Here is a 17,374-nt window from a genome sequence, read left to right as displayed (position 1 = left end):
CCTAAATAGAGTTAGTCAGAAATAAGATTCAAAGCAAATTGTGGAACATGATTCTTTCTAAAACTTACAAATCTATATATCCGCATTAAACAGCATCACAGAATATGATACATCATAAATCAAAAATAACCCGTGGGAGTCCCCTTACCTTGAGACTTTCCCATTATGCCAAGCTAAAAAAAAATAGAGTGAGATTAGCTGAGTTTGAAGGTTTATCTAGGGATGGTGACGTCAGTATTAGACTTTACTGGCAAACCTGGTCTCCAGCTTATGTGATTCTTCTATAGTTTCTAATCAGGTTTAAATACACCCGATTTATGGTTTGAATTTTAACTATCCTCTGTGGACAAGTTTATACCTTCAATCTCAGCTTAACCTCACATACAATCTACACAAATCTATACAGTAACATGCAATCTTATATAACTAAAATTCACTTAAGCGACTATACAACAATATACAAGGTTTAGAGAGAATATTCACTTAGACACACAGTACTGCTTTCTTAATTGGGGCATCAGACCCGCTATTTACTTTAGGAATATCAGATTCCTGGGAGAGGCGCTACAGAAGCACTTTCCCTCCGGGTTCTATTAATCCGCTCTGACAGTATAGGGTGGTAATCAAAAAATAGAATTACTCACCCGATACTGTATATGGCGGATCCAACTTCTCGACACCAAACTGTTAGCTCAATTTCAGCGGAGGCAGCTACAAGATGACTTAGCAGAATAATCTGCAACCCAGGTTAAAGTTCTCCCCCAATCCAAGTGAATACCCTCTCTTCCAGCTGGGAGATACAGAACCACAAACACTTAAATTGGTGGAACAGCATCTGAAATCTTTATTTACAGGTCAATCTTATATACACCCTGATGTTAGGGAAAAAACCAGATTAGACCGGAGTGCACATAGAAAATATTTGAAACAATAGCATAGACATGGTACAGACAGCAGAGACAATAGGATTTGTTATTCTGTAAACAACTGGCAGAGGTAGACTTTGTTACATGTGTTAATTTCTCAATAGACCAGGTTTTTTAACAACAATGCATGAATAGGTCTGAGTCTTCAGATCTCTGTCACAGTGGCTTGTATGGTAATATACCAACTGGGTATTGAAATACAGGTTTTGTATTCAGGTGCCTGGAACTTCTAGAGTGTTAATTATTAATGTATCTGTAAAGCACTGTCTGGAGGAATGTGCTGCTGAAGCAATGATGTCATTTTTAAGAAATTGTGATGTGCTGTATATATTTTAATATCGGGGTGATTTAAGCAGCACATTATTACAACCTTTCACATGTGTACACCACTTTGTGTTGGTCTTTCATGTGGAATTCCAATACAATTGATTCATGTTTGTGGCAGTAATATGACAAAATGTGGAAAACTTCAAGGGGGCCGAATACTTTTGCAACCAACTGTATATGGAGACAGGCTCTGTACTGAGCTGAAGGAGAAGCCTGTCCTCCACCAGCACCTCCTAGTGGCAAATAATAATAGCAACGAGGGACCAGGCTGTGAAATTACACATTTACAAAAGACCATGTTCATTTAATTTCCATTTCCACTTGTATTACAAAACAGATGCAGCACTGAAACATAAACAACATCTTGAAATTTAATTTGCTTACAAATGACCTTTACATTTCAGCCTGTAGCATCGAACAGTCTGGTCTTATAGTACACCTAAAGAGAGTGATATGAAGGCTACCATATATATTTCCTTTTAAACAATACCAGTTACCTGGAAGTCCTGTTGGTCTCTGCATTAATGTTTGAGTCACACACCTGAAATAAGCATGCAGCTAATCCAGGCAGATCTGACATTAATATCAGAAACACCGGATCTGCTGCATGCTTGTTCAGAGTCTATGGCTAACAGTATTTAGAGGCAGAAGATTAGCAGGACAGCTAGAACACTGTTATTGTTTAACCTATTTTGGTTCCTGGACGTAGTTTCTACGTCCAGGAACCATGCGCGCTACCGCGCGCCACCGCGGCCGATCGTGCGCGTGCACGCACACTCCCGGTCGCGGATTGGGTAGCCAAGGAATCAATGTATCGGACTATGGAGCCCGATCACTGATTCCTCTCCCCCGCTAAAAAAAGCGACCGCTTCTCTCGGAAGCTGAGCTTTTTCTGGCCGTCTCCTTCCCGATGCGTCACTCTAAGCGCATGCTACGCTTAGAGTGATGTCATGTAAACAAACTCATGGCCGCCATCTTGTGGCCAAAAAGTAATACTACACCTGAAAAAAAAAATGAATTAACACACATTTACATTTTCAATCTATTGTTTACCTCCCACCCTCCCAAAAGTACCCAAATAAAATGTTTAGTATAAAAAAAAACCATTACAATAAAAAAAACACATGTAAATATTTACCTAAGGGTCTAAACTTTTTAAATATCAATGTAAAGATGAAATATTTCTATATTTTTTTTATTTTAAACTTGTAAATAGTGATAGATGCAAAATGGAAAAAATGCATCTTTATTTCCAAATAAAATATTGTCGCCATACATTGTAATAGGGACATAATTTTAACGGTGTAATAACCGGGACATATGGACAAATACAATACGCGAGTTTTAATTATGGAGGCATGTATTATTTTAAAACTATAATGGCTGAAAACTGAGAAATAATGAATTTTTCCATGTTTTTCTTATTCTTCCTGTTAAAATGCATTTACAGTAAAGTGGCTCTTAGCAAAATGTACCCCCCAAAGAAAGCCTAATTGGTGGCGGAAAAAACAAGATATAGATCAGTGCATTGTGATAAGTAGTGATAAAGTTATAGGCTAATGAATGGGAGGTGAACATTTCTCACATGAAAACGACGGAACCTGAATGGGTTAACCACTTGAGGACCACAGTCTTTTCGTCCCTTAAGGACTAGAGCCTTTTTCTTTATTCAGACCACTGCAGCTTTCACGGTTTATTGCTCGGTCATACAACCTACCACCTAAATGAATTTTACCTCCTTTTCTTGTCACTTGTGCTGCATACACACTTGAGATAAAAGTCTCTGGAAAAGGCAAGATCACAGACCAATTATACCCCATTCCATGTAGTATGAGAGCCATACCTTCACAGTCTATTCTATGGAGCTGCACTCCCCATCAGATAAAATCTTTGCAAGATGCTGCACACAAAGATGCCCGTACACATTCAAAAGATCATTATCTGCAAAAGATCTCTTCCTGCAATAGATCCATTCCTTCAAAATGCATTCATAGTCTATGAGATCTGCAGATCATCATACACACCTTGTTTAGCAGGCAATCATCTGCATATCATCTGCAGATCAGATCCACCAGGATGGATTTTCAGATCTGCAGATGATTGCCAGATATGCAGATGAAGTCTGTTAAACAAGGTGTGTATGAGGATCTGCAGATCTCATAGACTATGCATGCATTTTGCAGGAATGGATCTATTGCAGGAAGAGATCTTTTGCAGATAACGATCTTTTGAATGTGTAAGGGCATCTTTGTGTGCAGCATCTTGCAAAGATTTTATCTGATGGGGAGTGCAGCTCCATAGAATAGACTGTGTAGAGTATGGCTCTCATACTACATGGAATGGGGTAAAATTGGTCTGTGATCTTGCCTTTTCCAGAGACTTTTATCTCAAGTGTGTATGCAGCATAATACAGGTTTCTTTTGGTGCTATTTGATTGCTGCTGCGAGTTTGTTTTTATTATATTCATCAAAAAAAGACATGAATTTTGTCAAAAAAATGATTTTCTTTACTTTCTGTGCTGACATTTTTCAAATAAAGTAAAATTTCTGTATACATTTTTGTCCAAATTTATTCTGCTACATGTCTGATAGAAAAAAAATCCATTCAGTGTATATTTATTGGTTTGGGTAAAAGTTATAGCGTTTACAAACTATGGTGCCAAAAGTGAATTTTCCCATTTTGAAAAATCTGACTTTTCTGACCACCTGTCATGTTTCATGAGGTGCTAAAATTCCAGGATAGTATAAATACCCCCCCAAATGACCCAATTTTGGAAAGAAGACATCCCAAAGTACTCACTGAGAGGCATGGTGAGTTCATAGAAGATTTTATTTTTTTGTCACAAGTTAGTAGAAAATGACACTGTGACAAAAAAAAAAAAAGTTTCCATTTCTAGCTTGCGACAAAAAAAAAAAAAGAAATCTGCCACGGACTCACTATGCTCCTCTCTGAATACATTGAAGTGTCTACTTTCCAAAATTGGGTCATTTGTGGGGTGTGTTTACTGTCCTGGCATTTTGTGGGGGGGTGCCTAATTGTAAGCACCCCTGTAAAGCCTAAAGGTGCTCATTGGACTTTGGGCCCATTAGCGCAGTTAGGCTGCAAAAAAGTGCCACACGTGGTATTGCCGTACTCAGAAGTAGTATAATGTGTTTTGGGGTGTATTTTTACACATACCCATGCTGGGTGGGAGAAATATCTCTGTAAATGACAATTTTTTTTATTTTATTTTATTTATTTATTTTTACACGCAATTGTCCATTTACAGAGATATTTCACCCACCCAGCATGGGTATGTGTAAAAATACACCCCAAAACACATCATACTACTTCTGAGTACGGCGATACCACATGTGTGGCACTTTTTTGCACCCTAACTGCGCTAAGGGGCCCAAAGTCCAATGAGTACCTTTAGGATTTCACAGGTCATTTTGCGACATTTGGTTTCAAGACTACTCCTCACGGTTTAGGGCCCCTAAAATGCCAGGGCAGTATAGGAACCCCACAAGTGACCCCATTTTAGAAAGAAGACACCCCAAGGTATTCCGTTAGGTGTATGGTGAGTTCATAGAAGATTTTATTTTTTGTCATTCACCCTGACTGAAGCAGGTAACGTATTTCCGCTGTGTTGCGTTGGTCGTCGGGCATTCAAACGCCGCTATCGACGCACACTCCCGAGCCGCCGGCGATCAAGCAAAATCTTCCGCACGGACGGCTCGACGGAAACGATTGATTTTGGATGGAAATCAATCGTTTGCATTACGATTTCACAGCAGATTTGATCAGTGATCGAATCTGCTGTATATTGGCGGGAAAATCATTAGGTGTATGGGCCCCTTTAGATCGATTTCCAATAGGTTTTATTCTGAAATCTATTCCTAGCGTGTGGCACACATCAGATAGATTCCTGTCAGATTTGACTTGACAGGCATCTGACAGAAATCTATCTGATGGTCGAATCTGCTGCAAATCTACAAGTGTATGGCCACCTTTACCCTTCCTTGCAAAGCATTAAAGCTACAGTTCCACTTTACTGTCCGCCACAGCGTCACATCATAGATGCTGCATCCACCAAATAATACAAAGTCTGCAATTCCAGCCCACAGAATGACAAAACAGGAGAAGGAAGGGAAAGCCGGGGATTTTTCACAAATGTTACTATTTTTAATAGCCGGTTGCACTTGAATGAGATTGTGTGTATAAATTAGTGTTCATTACTTCCTGGCAGCGATTGGACACCTGCAGGCCTCGTCTCCGGAAGTGTCAGAGTCCCAGCGCTGCACTCAGAGGTGTGTGAGCAGGTAATGGGTTTGTAGTCCCTGAATGATGACACACTGGTGCCCCTAAACCTTCTTCCGTTTGGCAGGAGGGGTGGAGGCGAGCGTCCCATTCTTTTTACTGTCCTCTTCATCGCCATCATCATCATCATCATCATCATCTTCCTCCGCCTCTTCCTCTCCCAGCGCATCACCACCTGTGTTATCAGAAAAGAGAATGCGATGGTCAATGTGCAAATTTATTTATTTTTTTACCTTTTCCTACCATAGGAAAGGCTGGAGGCTGGCTGTACAGTATTTGCAGCCTCCTGCTCTTCCTCTCTATGGACTAGTGCACACCAAGAGCGGTTCATGAGCATTTTTTAAAATGCTTTCGGGGGGGGGGGAACTGATTTGCTGATGCTAGTCAATGGGCTGGTGCACACCAGAGTGGCTTGTTTTCCCCCCAAATGCAAACTCGGGTCCCGCAGCATTTTTTGAGATTTCTGAGGCGTTTCTGCCTCAATGTAAAGTATGGGAAAGTGGAAAACTGCTCTGAAAAACGCTACATCAGAGCGGTTTTTCAAGCGTTTTTGTTACAGTAGCTGTTCAGTAACCGCTTTACTGTAACAATATATGACATCTGCTACACAAAAATGCTCCCAAAAAAAAAAAAAACTGCTAGGCATGTTTAGAAAACCTCTCGCCTAGAACCGCTCTGAAAATCTGCTTCAAAAATCTCTAGAGTTTTGCGAATCTGCTAACTGTTTTTGGTGTGCACGGGCCCTCTGTTATGAGTGCTGTCAAAAGGGATCCTGAAGGGGAAAAAAGTGCCCCTGAGGGGTGTTTACTTCAGGAGGAGGAAGTCTCTGTATCCTAAAGAGGCACCCCTCCCTTCCCCAGCAGAGGGGATCCAGCGCTAGCGACCAAAAAGCCCTCATTTAACTTCTTTTTTTTTAATAAACGTACACGTCATTTTAACTTTTTTCAATAAATGTATGTTTTACTGGCTTGATGCGGATCAACAACTTTTCTATAGCTACATTATAAAGGCATTATTCCATTATATGCAACACCCATAGCGACGTTCACAGTGCAGCCGGGCATTTCAGTATAATGCTGTGCAGCACATTACCGCAAAACTCATGTATTGAAGTGTACCTGAGATCAAATTTACTACTTACCTGAGGCTCCCTTTAGCCCAGGGGTGTCAAACGCAAATACAAAGTGGGGTGAAATTGAGCTCTGGGACCAAGTTGCGAGCCGACCTTAATGTCTAGTGGCCACCTCTCTCCCTTATAAAGTTCCCCGGAGTCTAATAGCCCCCCTCCACAGTTCCCTGGTATCTAGAGGCCCCCATCCTCCCCTATACAGTTCCCTGTTGTCTAGTGCCCCCCTTCTCTCTCTCCTATACAGTTCCCTGGTGTCTAGTGCCCCCCCCCCCCCCCTTCCCTCTCCTATACAGTTCCCTGGTATCTAGTGCTGTCTCCTTCCCCATATGGCTTCCCTGGTGATCTAGAGAGGGCCATATACAATTCAAAGTGGGAAAACCATCTGAGGGCCAAATCTGATGGTTCAGAGGGCCACATTTGGCCCACAGGCCAGAATTTGAAATGTATGTTTTAGCCCATTGTCTCCTTCACCGTCCTCCCCGGCCACTCTGGTCGTCCACTAGCCGACGCGGTCTATCCCTCCAATCGCGAGGAGAACACCAGCGCATACCACTAAGGCTGCATCTGAAATGACCACCAGCTCAGTGTGAAGCACCTAAATAGATTTTCTGCACACTTCACATTCAATTCAGATGCAAATCATATGCAAATCTGCTACTACTTATCATGCAAACAGGAAACTCAGGAGGAGGGGCTGGGAGCAGCTAACCTGACCGTTACATGTTAGCACTTGTTTTGGATGCAGGGCATGCATTTTTCAGTCTGGCAGAGGCGGTGTATTCCTGTGCGATTAACCATTCAATTGCAACATGTTTAGGGATGCGCAGCCTTTCCCCCCACCTTTCCTTATCCCTCCAATCGGTTCAGTCATGCTGTACTGTGCATTTGCAGCCTGACCACACGCAGGAGCAGGACACTCCCGGCGATGGGAGTGTGACTGAGGCACATCTGTGTGTGGTATGCACCAATGGGGGAAAAATCAAAGAAGGTGACGTGCCAAGACTCGAATCACCTGTGCACTTCCAGGTGACTAGTAAAGTCCAGTTCCAAAAGAGTCGGCACCGTCTTAGTAAAAATTAGCTCTTTATTCCATATTAAAGGTTAAAAAACAGCATGGTGTATCAGGGCTGTGGAGTCGGAGTCGTGGAGTCGGAGTCGTGGAGGCGGGCAATTTTGGGTGCCTGGAGTCGGAGTTGGGAAAAAAATGCACCGACTCCGACTCCTAATGAATTTGTTAACTGTAATTAAATTAGAAAATATGATAAAATGTTCTATTTCTCAGATAATAGTCATTAAAAATAATGTATATATACAGTAATAGCTATGCTTAGTCCACAAAAATGAAATAAACCAATCAAAATTAGTTACTTGTGCTGCTTCAATAAAGCAGTCCCCGTATTTTTATGGTCAGATATACATATCTGATTGTGACTGTATATATGATGTGTACACAGGAATCTCTTATATATACTAAATAACATCTATGCTGTAAGAATAAAGCCTGATGTGTAGCTGTGTCACTAATAGAGATGGTCAACGAGATGGAAATAATTCTGCATTGATGCTGATTTATGCAAATGTGTGCACTCCCTTTGCTGATGAAATCAAATAATTTGATATGTTATTAAAATTTGGTTTGGTGACTACAAATTAAAGGGTAACTGAGACGGATGAAAAGTAAAGTTTTATACATACCTGGGGCTTCCTCCAGCCCCCTTCAGGCTAATCAGTGCCTCGCTGTCCTCCACCACCCAGATCTTCTGCTATGAGTCCTGGTAATTCAGCCAGTTAGCGCTGTCCGGCCGCATGCCGCTCCCACAGCCAGGAACATTCTGCACCTGCGCAATAGTGCTGCACAGGTGTAGTATGCTCCTGGAGTGTGTGTATGCGCACTACGCCTGACTGGCTCAAGTACCTGGACTTATAGCAGAAGATCCAGGTGGTGGAGGAGGACAACGAGGGACTGATTATCCTGAAGGCGGCTGGAGGAAGCCCCAGGTATGTATAAAACTTTAATTTCATCTGTCTCAGGTTTACTTTGTTACACAGTAGTACTATACTCTACATATGCACTCCCCCCAGAGCTGCAGGGAATCCACTGAGAATGCTGTGCACATTGAACACAGAGGTGTTGTCTGTCGCCCATAAACCTTGTTCAGATTGTGCATGAAGAATGTGTAATAGAGGAAGAATCTCCTCATTCCCCTGCAGAGTACCTGCACATCACTCTTACATGTACCCACAGTTACATTGCCTAGGGCCTGATAGATGTTCTTTGTTCCGGTTTGTACCTTTTACAAGTACTCTTACCAAGGACTAGTTTTAGTCTAAAGGGAATAAATATAGTAGTCTACATATCCTTCTCACTTCATTAGTCTTGTAAAATTCCTAAGCGTTGGCAGTTAAGAGACGAATTTCATGTTACATACTTTTAATCAACAAAATTGTAATATGCAAATTAGAGGAGTCGGAGTCGTGGAGTCGGTGGAATCCTAAACTGAGGAGTCGGAGTCGGTGGATTTTTGGACCGACTCCACAGCCCTGTGGTGTATAGCAGGACAGCGACAGATCCGCTGTTTCGGGTCATCCACCCTTTTTCCAAGCTGTATAAGCACAACATCCTGACTGAGGCACACGCAGCTGGGCCATGCATGCGCAGTAATGTTGGGATTAGGATTACTAGGCCAAAACTATTTTTGGGTGGGAGGGTTGACGGGTTGGGGCGCCGAGTGTGTCGCTGCAAATTTTGGGGGATTTTTGAGGAAAAGGAGTCACCAGGATGTGGACGGAGCTAACCGTTATCAGACTGTACTCTGTAAAGTGCTGCAGAAGATGTCAGTGCTATATAAATACACAAAAATAATATGGTAGGACTAGGACTATGGTATGATTAGATTTTTGAGCTCCTCTGAGGGCAGTCAGAAAAAGGGGCATAGATGGGGGGGGGGGGGGGTAAGAGTTAGAGGCACAAGTCAGGGAGCCTGGTGGGAGAGGAGAAATAACAGGAAGACATCTGAGGCTGGGCACCACAGTGGCACCCCTAGCCATGGCTACACCCGGTGCTGTGAGCACCTGCAGCCTTATGGTAGGTACGCCACTGGATGGGAGTAAAGTTAAAGTTGGGAGTAAAGTCAATTAAAGTGAGTCTGGAAAAAAAAGGACCAAGAGCCTTCCCTCTCCTTGGGGGTACATCGTTTTTTTTTTTTTTTTTTTTTCTTTGCACTTCAGACTCACTTTAATTGACTTTAAACTTTGCCCCCACTCTCTAAATTGATGCATTTTACACTACCTTTAAACACATTTTAAAGAGAACCCGAGGTGGGCAGATGGGACACAGAAGCATGTTCTCTGTCTCATGACTCCACTGCTGTGCTATAGCCCCCCGAGATTAGTGACAATATTTATCGCCATCTTGGAGGTAAACACAGGGAGAGGGATTCCCTATTCAAAACATCTGCCAGGGACGTTCCTGCAGGGTTTCCTGAGCTGCCATTGGCCCGCCTCCCTGCACACTATGAGACACACGGTCTCTCCTTGCAGAGTTTTTTTTTCCCTTCATTTTTTTAGCCCACCTCGGGCTTTAAGTAGAAAAAAAAAAAACAAATATTCACATAGATCTCTACATCAGTCCTGAAAGAGAGACAAATAAGGAAAAAAGAGGGACAGGGCTCCCAAAGAGGGACTGCCCCTGTTCTACAATAAAATAGCCCTCCAAAAGAGGGGCAGTTGGGAGCTATGCATTAGAGATGGGAAGTTCGGATCTTTTCAATGATCCGGATGATTCGAATCGGATCATTGAAAAGATCCGGATCTTTGATCCGAATCTCGGATCATTTTACTACCGAAGCATTCGGGGGTGAAATGACTAGCAGGACAGGAGAAGGGGAGGGGGGTGGACAGAGAAGGGGAGAAGATGGACAGAGGGCAGGGAGTGGACAGAGAAGGAAGGAGGGACGAGCAGAGAGCAGAAATGTTTGCACACAATACCCACATACTGCAATCATATGCTTTACATGTATTTCCCCTATATGCTCATCTGTGTACTTTGAATGCAAACATCGCACAGTGAAAGAAAGCATTCCCAGAAGATAAGTGCAGCTGTTTAGTGCCGAGTGCAGGAGGATCATATTGCCCGGCAATCACAGTGCCTGCAAAGTTACTGAGCTGTGCTGAGCCAAAAGCTTCCAATGTGATCACTGTGCACAACTACGGAACAGACAGCCTATAATGAGCAGCACGTTATAGCCAGTATGTGTGCTCTACACATATCTGGCATTGGCACCGATGTCCCCTCTCTCATCTACCTGTCTCCCTGCAAGGCTGCCTCCCATCCAACAGAGCGATCCATCTCTGCTCTCCTTCCAGGACCCCGCTGCCCGCTGAGAGGGGGCGTGTCGCTCCTGGCCCCACCCATTTTGCGACCCAAATCACTCATTTTGATGATTCGACTCACAAAATAGATTCGGATCAAAGATCCGAATCGTTCATGATCCGGACAACACTACTATGCATCTGCCTGGTTTGTCTATGCCTTAAAACATCCCTGCTGCTCAACCCCCCCCCCCCTTAAAATAATATACAAGCATACCTCTAGTGTTGTCCGGATCATGAACGATTCGGATCTTTGATCCGAATCTATTTTATGAGTCGATCATCCGAATCATCAAAATGAGTGATTCGGATCGCAAAAGGGGCGGGGCCAGGCGCGACACGCCCCCTCTCAGCGGGCAGCGGGGTCCTGGATGCAGAGCTGAGATGGATCGCTCTGTTGGATGGGAGCCAGCCTTGCAGGGAGACAGGTACATGAGAGAGAGGGGACATGGGTGCCACTGCCACAGGGGTGCAGCTAAGGTTTTTGTGGCCCCAAGCGGACTGTAGCAAGAGGCCCTATCCTGCGCCGCGGCAAAAAATGGGTGTGGCTATCCCGCATAAGTGGGCGTGGCCATGACATGTGGGTGGAGCAGGAGGGCGGATTGGGGCGGGGCTGTTTGCGGGGAAAAAATGGATGTTGGGGTGATTGAGGCGCGCGTAGCGCGCCGAAAGATTGGCGCGGCCATGACATTGTATGGGCGAAGCTTAACCGTAGCACAGCAAATATAGCCAACTATGACCATTAAATAATAAATGCAGCAACAGTTACCCCAGACACCAGAAAATAAAAACGCAATTTGGGCCACATTTCAGCAGAAATCAAACGCAATTAGGGCACATTTTCAGCCGAAATCAAACGCAATTAGGGCACATTTTCAGCAGAAATCAAACGCAATTAGGGCAGAGTTCAGCAGAAATCAAACGCAATTAGGGCCACATTTTCAGCAGATATCAAACGCATTTAGGGTACAGTTCAGCAGAAATCAATCGCAATTAGGGCCACATTTTCAGCAGATATCAAACGCATTTAGGGCACAGTTCAGCAGAAATCAATCGCAATTAGGGCCACATTTTCAGCAGATATCAAACGCATTTAGGGCACAGTTCAGCAGAAATCAATCGCAATTAGGGCCACATTTTCAGCAGATATCAAACGCATTTAGGGCACAGTTCAGCAGAAATCAATCGCAATTAGGGCCACATTTTCAGCAGATATCAAACGCATTTAGGGCACAGTTCAGCAGAAATCAATCGCAATTAGGGCCACATTTTCAGCAGATATCAAACGCATTTAGGGCACAGTTCAGCAGAAATCAATCGCAATTAGGGCCACATTTTCAGCAGATATCAAACGCATTTAGGGCACAGTTCAGCAGAAATCAATCGCAATTAGGGCCACATTTTCAGCAGATATCAAACGCATTTAGGGCACAGTTCAGCAGAAATCAATCGCAATTAGGGCCACATTTTCAGCAGATATCAAACGCATTTAGGGCACAGTTCAGCAGAAATCAATCGCAATTAGGGCCACATTTTCAGCAGATATCAAACGCAATTAGGGCACAGTTCAGCAGAAATCAATCGCAATTAGGGCCACATTTTCAGCAGATATCAAATGCAATTAGGGCACAGTTCAGCAGAAATCAATCGCAAATTCGCAATTAGGGCTGCGGCTGCAAAAAGAAAAGAATTTACTCACCTGGCAGGCTGGCACTGGCAGAAGTCTTCTCTCCCGGGTCTCCTCTCCCGGCCGGCTTCTCAGGCGCGCAGTTCCCACGGAGCTCCCTTCCTGGCTTCCTCCTCCAATCTCCCGCGCTGATTCATGCAGGGCTACGGGTCGGGAAGATGGCCACCCGAAGCCCTGTACTGGAGACATAGTCTCCAGAGCAGGGCTTCGGCGGCGGCCATCTTCCTGTAGCCCTGCTCTGCTCTGCCAGCCCGGCGGGGCTGCGGGGAAAAAGTGACGTCACGCCGACGTCACGGAGCCGCCGAGGCCCCTAAGATTGTGAGGCCCCAAGCGACCGCTTGGTTCGCTTTATGCCTCGCGGCGCCCCTGCACTGCCAGATATGTGTAGAGCACACATACTGGCTGAAACGTGCTTCTCATTATAGGCTGTCTGTTCCGTAGTTGTGCACAGTGAACACATTGGAAGCTTTTGGCTCAGCACAGCTCAGTAACTTTGCAGGCACTGTGATTGCAGCGTAATATAATCCTCCTGCACTCGGCACTAAACAGCTGCACTTATCTTCTGGGAATGCTTTCCTTCACTGTGTGACGTTTGCATGGAAAGTACACAGATGAGCATATAGGTGAAATACATGTGAAGCATATGGTTGCAGCATGTGGGTATTGTGTGCACAAACATTTCTGCTCTCTGCTCGTCCCTCCTCCCTTCTCTGTCCACTCCCTGCCCTCTGTCCATCTTCTCCCCTTCTCTCTGTGTGTCCACCCCCCTCCCCTTCTCCTGTCCACAGCAGGGAAAGACCTGTCCTGCTAGTCATCTCACCCCGAATGCTTTGGTAGTAAAATGATCCGAGATTCGGATCAAAGATCCGGATCTTTTCAATGATCCGATTCGAATCATCCGGATCATTGAAAAGATCCGAACTTCCCATCTCTACATACCTCAACTTTATGAGATGAGAAAGAGACACTTAAGCCACGCCCTGCCTCAACCCTAGCCACGCCCCCGCCACACCCCTAATCATGAATACCATAAAGATTTCATACAAAAAATGTATTGTTTTATAACTCAAACCACACTGGTCCTTTTTATCCTGGTTCATTTTCCTCCATAGTAACATTTGAACATTAGAAATATATCATTTTAAAGGATAGGAATAGAGTTTAGAGAGTCAAACACATTTTTCAGTAGATAAATATCTATATTTACATAGAAAAAGGGACAAAGTCCTGAAAAAGGGACAAATTAGGAGGAAAGAGGGACAGTTGGCAGATATGATATACAAGCAGAAGGCTGACAGCTACCTGTGTCCCCAGCTCCGCCCCTCTCCCGCTCCACCAATCGGCTGAGCTCGGCGGAGACCTCCCCCTGCAGGCGCTCCAGCCCGGCCAGCAGCCCAGGCAGAGACTTCTCGCAGCTCACCCGGAACGGGCAGGAACCCCCATCCCGACCCTTCAGCTCCGCGCTCAGCTCCATGCTGCTGCACTACGTGACGTCACTTCCCGGCGACAACATTGCCGCCGCCATCTTGGAAACTGGCAGAGTAGCTGCGGAGGACAATAAGAAGACGGAGCAGAGGGCGGGCCTGAGAATGTAGGTGCTGGTGACGCCACACTGAGGAATGAACGTGATTAGTAGCGGCGAGACACGGTTGCTATGACGACAGCAGGGCTTCTCAGAGGCAGCGCCGGAAGAAGGTAAGATGTCAACCAGATCAGCTGACTTCCGCCCACCAACACCGGAAGTCGCCTCCTCTCTTTCTATTCTGCAGGATGGCGGCAAGCGAGCAGCAGGGAGAGAAGAGGAGCGCCGAGGAGGAGACGGTCTTGTCCCTGCTCGATGTCCTGGAGGAGGATGAGGCTCTGCAGGACGAGGCTTGTGCTGTGCTGGGGGCCAGTGACGCCGAGAAGTGCTCCTACCCCCAGGTATACCCTGCCCTCCCATATACCCCTAATATCTGCTCCCTCTTATACCCTGACTCCTCCCCTCACCCCAATATCTGAGGCCTGTGCTGTGCTGGGGGCCAGTGACGCCGAGAAGTGCTCCTACCCCCAGGTATACCCTGCCCTCCCATATACCCCTAATATCTGCTCCCTCTTATACCCTGACTCCTCCCCTCACCCCAATATCTGAGGCTTGTGCTGTGCTGGGGGCCAGTGACGCCGAGAAGTGCTCCGGCCCCAGGTATACCCTGCCCTCCCATATACCCCTAATATCTGCTCCCCCTTATACCCTGACTCCTCCCCTCACCCCAATATCTGAGGCTTGTGCTGTGCTGGGGGCCAGTGATGCCGAGAAGTGCTCCTATCCCCAGATATACCCTGCCCTCCCATATACCCCCAATATCTGCTCCTCATATACCCTGACTCCTCCCCCTTATACCCTGACTCCCCCCCTCACCCCAATATCTGAGGCTTGTGCTGTGCTGGGGGCCAGTGACGCCGAGAAGTGCTCCTACCCCCAGGTATACCCTGCCCTCCCATATACCCCTAATATCTGCTCCCCCTTATACCCTGACTCCTCCCCTCACCCCAATATCTGAGGCTTGTGCTGTGCTGGGGGCCAGTGATGCCGAGAAGTGCTCCTATCCCCAGATATACCCTGCCCTCCCATATACCCCCAATATCTGCTCCTCATATACCCTGACTCCTCCCCCTTATACCCTGACTCCTCCCCTCACCTCAATATCTGAGGCCTGTACTGTGCCCTCCCATATACCCCCACTATCTGCTCCCCCTTATACCCTGACTCCCCTTATACCCTGACTTTTCCTTTCACCCCAATATCTAAGGCATGTGCTGTGTTGGGGGACAGTCACACAGAGAGGTGCGTCTACCCCCAGGTATACCCTGCCCTTATTTATAACCCCCTATATCTGCTCCCTATATACCCTGACTCCTCCCCCACCCAACCCTGCTTACAGTGTAGGAGGAGGATGAGGAGATGAGCCTAAGTGTACACACAATGCAATTTTCTGACAGCACTGTCAGATCGACTATTTCCAACATGTTCAATCTGATTTTCAATTGATTTTCTATTCACTTATATGGGAAATTGAGCAGAAATTTGATCAGAAATCAGATTGGACATGCTGGAAATAGTCCATCTGACAGTAAATCTGTCAGAAAATTGCATCGTGTGTACCTAGCATTAGAGAGAAATTATTTCAGATTATGATGCTCAGGTCCCTTTAAAGCAGACCAGCACTCAGATATTCCTCTGCCCTCTAAAAGATAAGCAACAACATAAGCTTTAAAGAAAAACATTTCATTGTTACAGCCGATACAAATTCTACAATAAATCTGCACTGTTTCCATTTCCTGCTTTCATCGAAGCAGACATATTGTTAACCTCCTGTGCTTTCAAATGAGTTTATCTGCCATGGCAGTCAGGTGACACAGGGGAGAAATAAAATTACAAATTGTGATTAGATAAGAGGGGTTATTAGACAGACTAGACTCTAAATACATACAGGGTACATTTCACTATGTTTTCCTTCTGTGCAAGAGTTCAGGTCCACTTTGTTCCTGCAGTATGATTGTTGAAGGGGAAGGGGGAGCACTACAAACAGGATGTAAGCTGACACAGCCACAGACTAACAGACACAGCAGGAGAGAAGATTGCATTTTTTTTTTACTTTCAGTTTGGGACTCGGGAGCAGAGGAGAGATGAGTGCACAGGAGGCTGCCTCGGAAACACCCTATCACTGTACATGCCGTGTACGCCTCTAACCCACAAACTGAACATAAACAAATATAAAAAAAAAAAAAAGAAGCAGAGCTCTGAAGTTATATCACCTCTCCTCTGCCCCACGAACTGAACATAAACAAACTGAGCTCTGAAGTTAAAGTGGACCCAAATTAAAAATACAAGATTTCAGAAATAAAATCTATTTTCTAAATTATAATAATAAATAGCCTTTTTTCAGCTGCATGATGACACATATAAAATATTTTACATTTATTGGTGGAACCCCTCCCTTCCTTTCATATTGCCGGGACAAAATCGGCAAACTGGTGGAGTAGATGGTGTCCGGCAATGGAGGAATTGCTAATGGCAGCCCCCAGTATAATCCTAGTTATGAAAAGAGAAGGGTGAAAAGCATGCACTGAAATGATCATAGGTTTGAAAGAGTGTTTGTTTATTTTTGTATGTGTCAGAGTGGTGCAACTAAAGATTTTTAATTAAAACAAATGTTTGGTTTAGGTCCACTTTAAGCCGCATCTACACGAGTAGATGCGGCCGCGATGCTCCTTATCGAGCCGCTGATGCGGCTCGATTGATAAGATCCGACAGGACGGATCTCCGCACCGCCGATTCCCTGCTCGCTCCCCGCGAGGGGACAATGGCAGGGAATCGAGCGGAAGGTAAGCGGGGACGAGCGGGGAATCGAATGCGGCGGGCACACGGAAGAGGCGATCCCGCCGGATCGCTGCAACATCTCAAAGTGTAGACTGGGCTTTATATCACCTCTCCTGCTCTAGCAGCTCCTTATCTAAATACACCAGCATGGATGTTATCTGCTATCTTGGGGGATGGAGAATGAGCTCCCTAATTGCAGAACACACATGGTCTCTCTCATCTCAAAACTCCTGCAGGCTGCTGACGAGAATGTGTGGGCGTGCTTCCTTGGCTGC

General features: G+C 45.2%; 2 protein-coding genes across 3 annotated transcripts in view; one reads left to right on the top strand and one right to left on the bottom strand.

Moving 5' to 3' along the window:
• Positions 1-5,395: 5,395 nt before the first annotated feature.
• Positions 5,396-14,425, bottom strand: LOC137533319 (uncharacterized). The gene is made up of 2 exons (XM_068254646.1): positions 14,042-14,425; positions 5,396-5,727 (listed from the first exon to the last, which is right to left on the bottom strand). The coding sequence occupies exons 1-2, from the start codon at positions 14,211-14,213 to the stop codon at positions 5,597-5,599; spliced, it is 303 nt and encodes a 100-aa protein (XP_068110747.1). The 5' UTR covers positions 14,214-14,425; the 3' UTR covers positions 5,396-5,596.
• The window catches only part of UBR7 (ubiquitin protein ligase E3 component n-recognin 7), a 48,111-nt gene continuing 44,873 nt past the window's right edge, over positions 14,137-17,374 (top strand). Inside the window, exons 1-2 of one of the 2 annotated variants that reach the window (XM_068254644.1) lie at positions 14,137-14,434; positions 14,509-14,662. In XM_068254644.1, the coding sequence (XP_068110745.1) occupies positions 14,394-14,434; positions 14,509-14,662 (195 nt within the window). In that variant the 5' untranslated portion in view covers positions 14,137-14,393. The other variant, XM_068254645.1, reaches the window with a different exon arrangement.

The sequence above is a fragment of the Hyperolius riggenbachi genome, chromosome 9 (genome assembly GCF_040937935.1).
Source record: "Hyperolius riggenbachi isolate aHypRig1 chromosome 9, aHypRig1.pri, whole genome shotgun sequence".
In the NCBI taxonomy this organism is placed as follows: domain Eukaryota; kingdom Metazoa; phylum Chordata; class Amphibia; order Anura; family Hyperoliidae; genus Hyperolius; species Hyperolius riggenbachi.
This window is presented reverse-complemented; position numbering and strand designations above follow the sequence as displayed.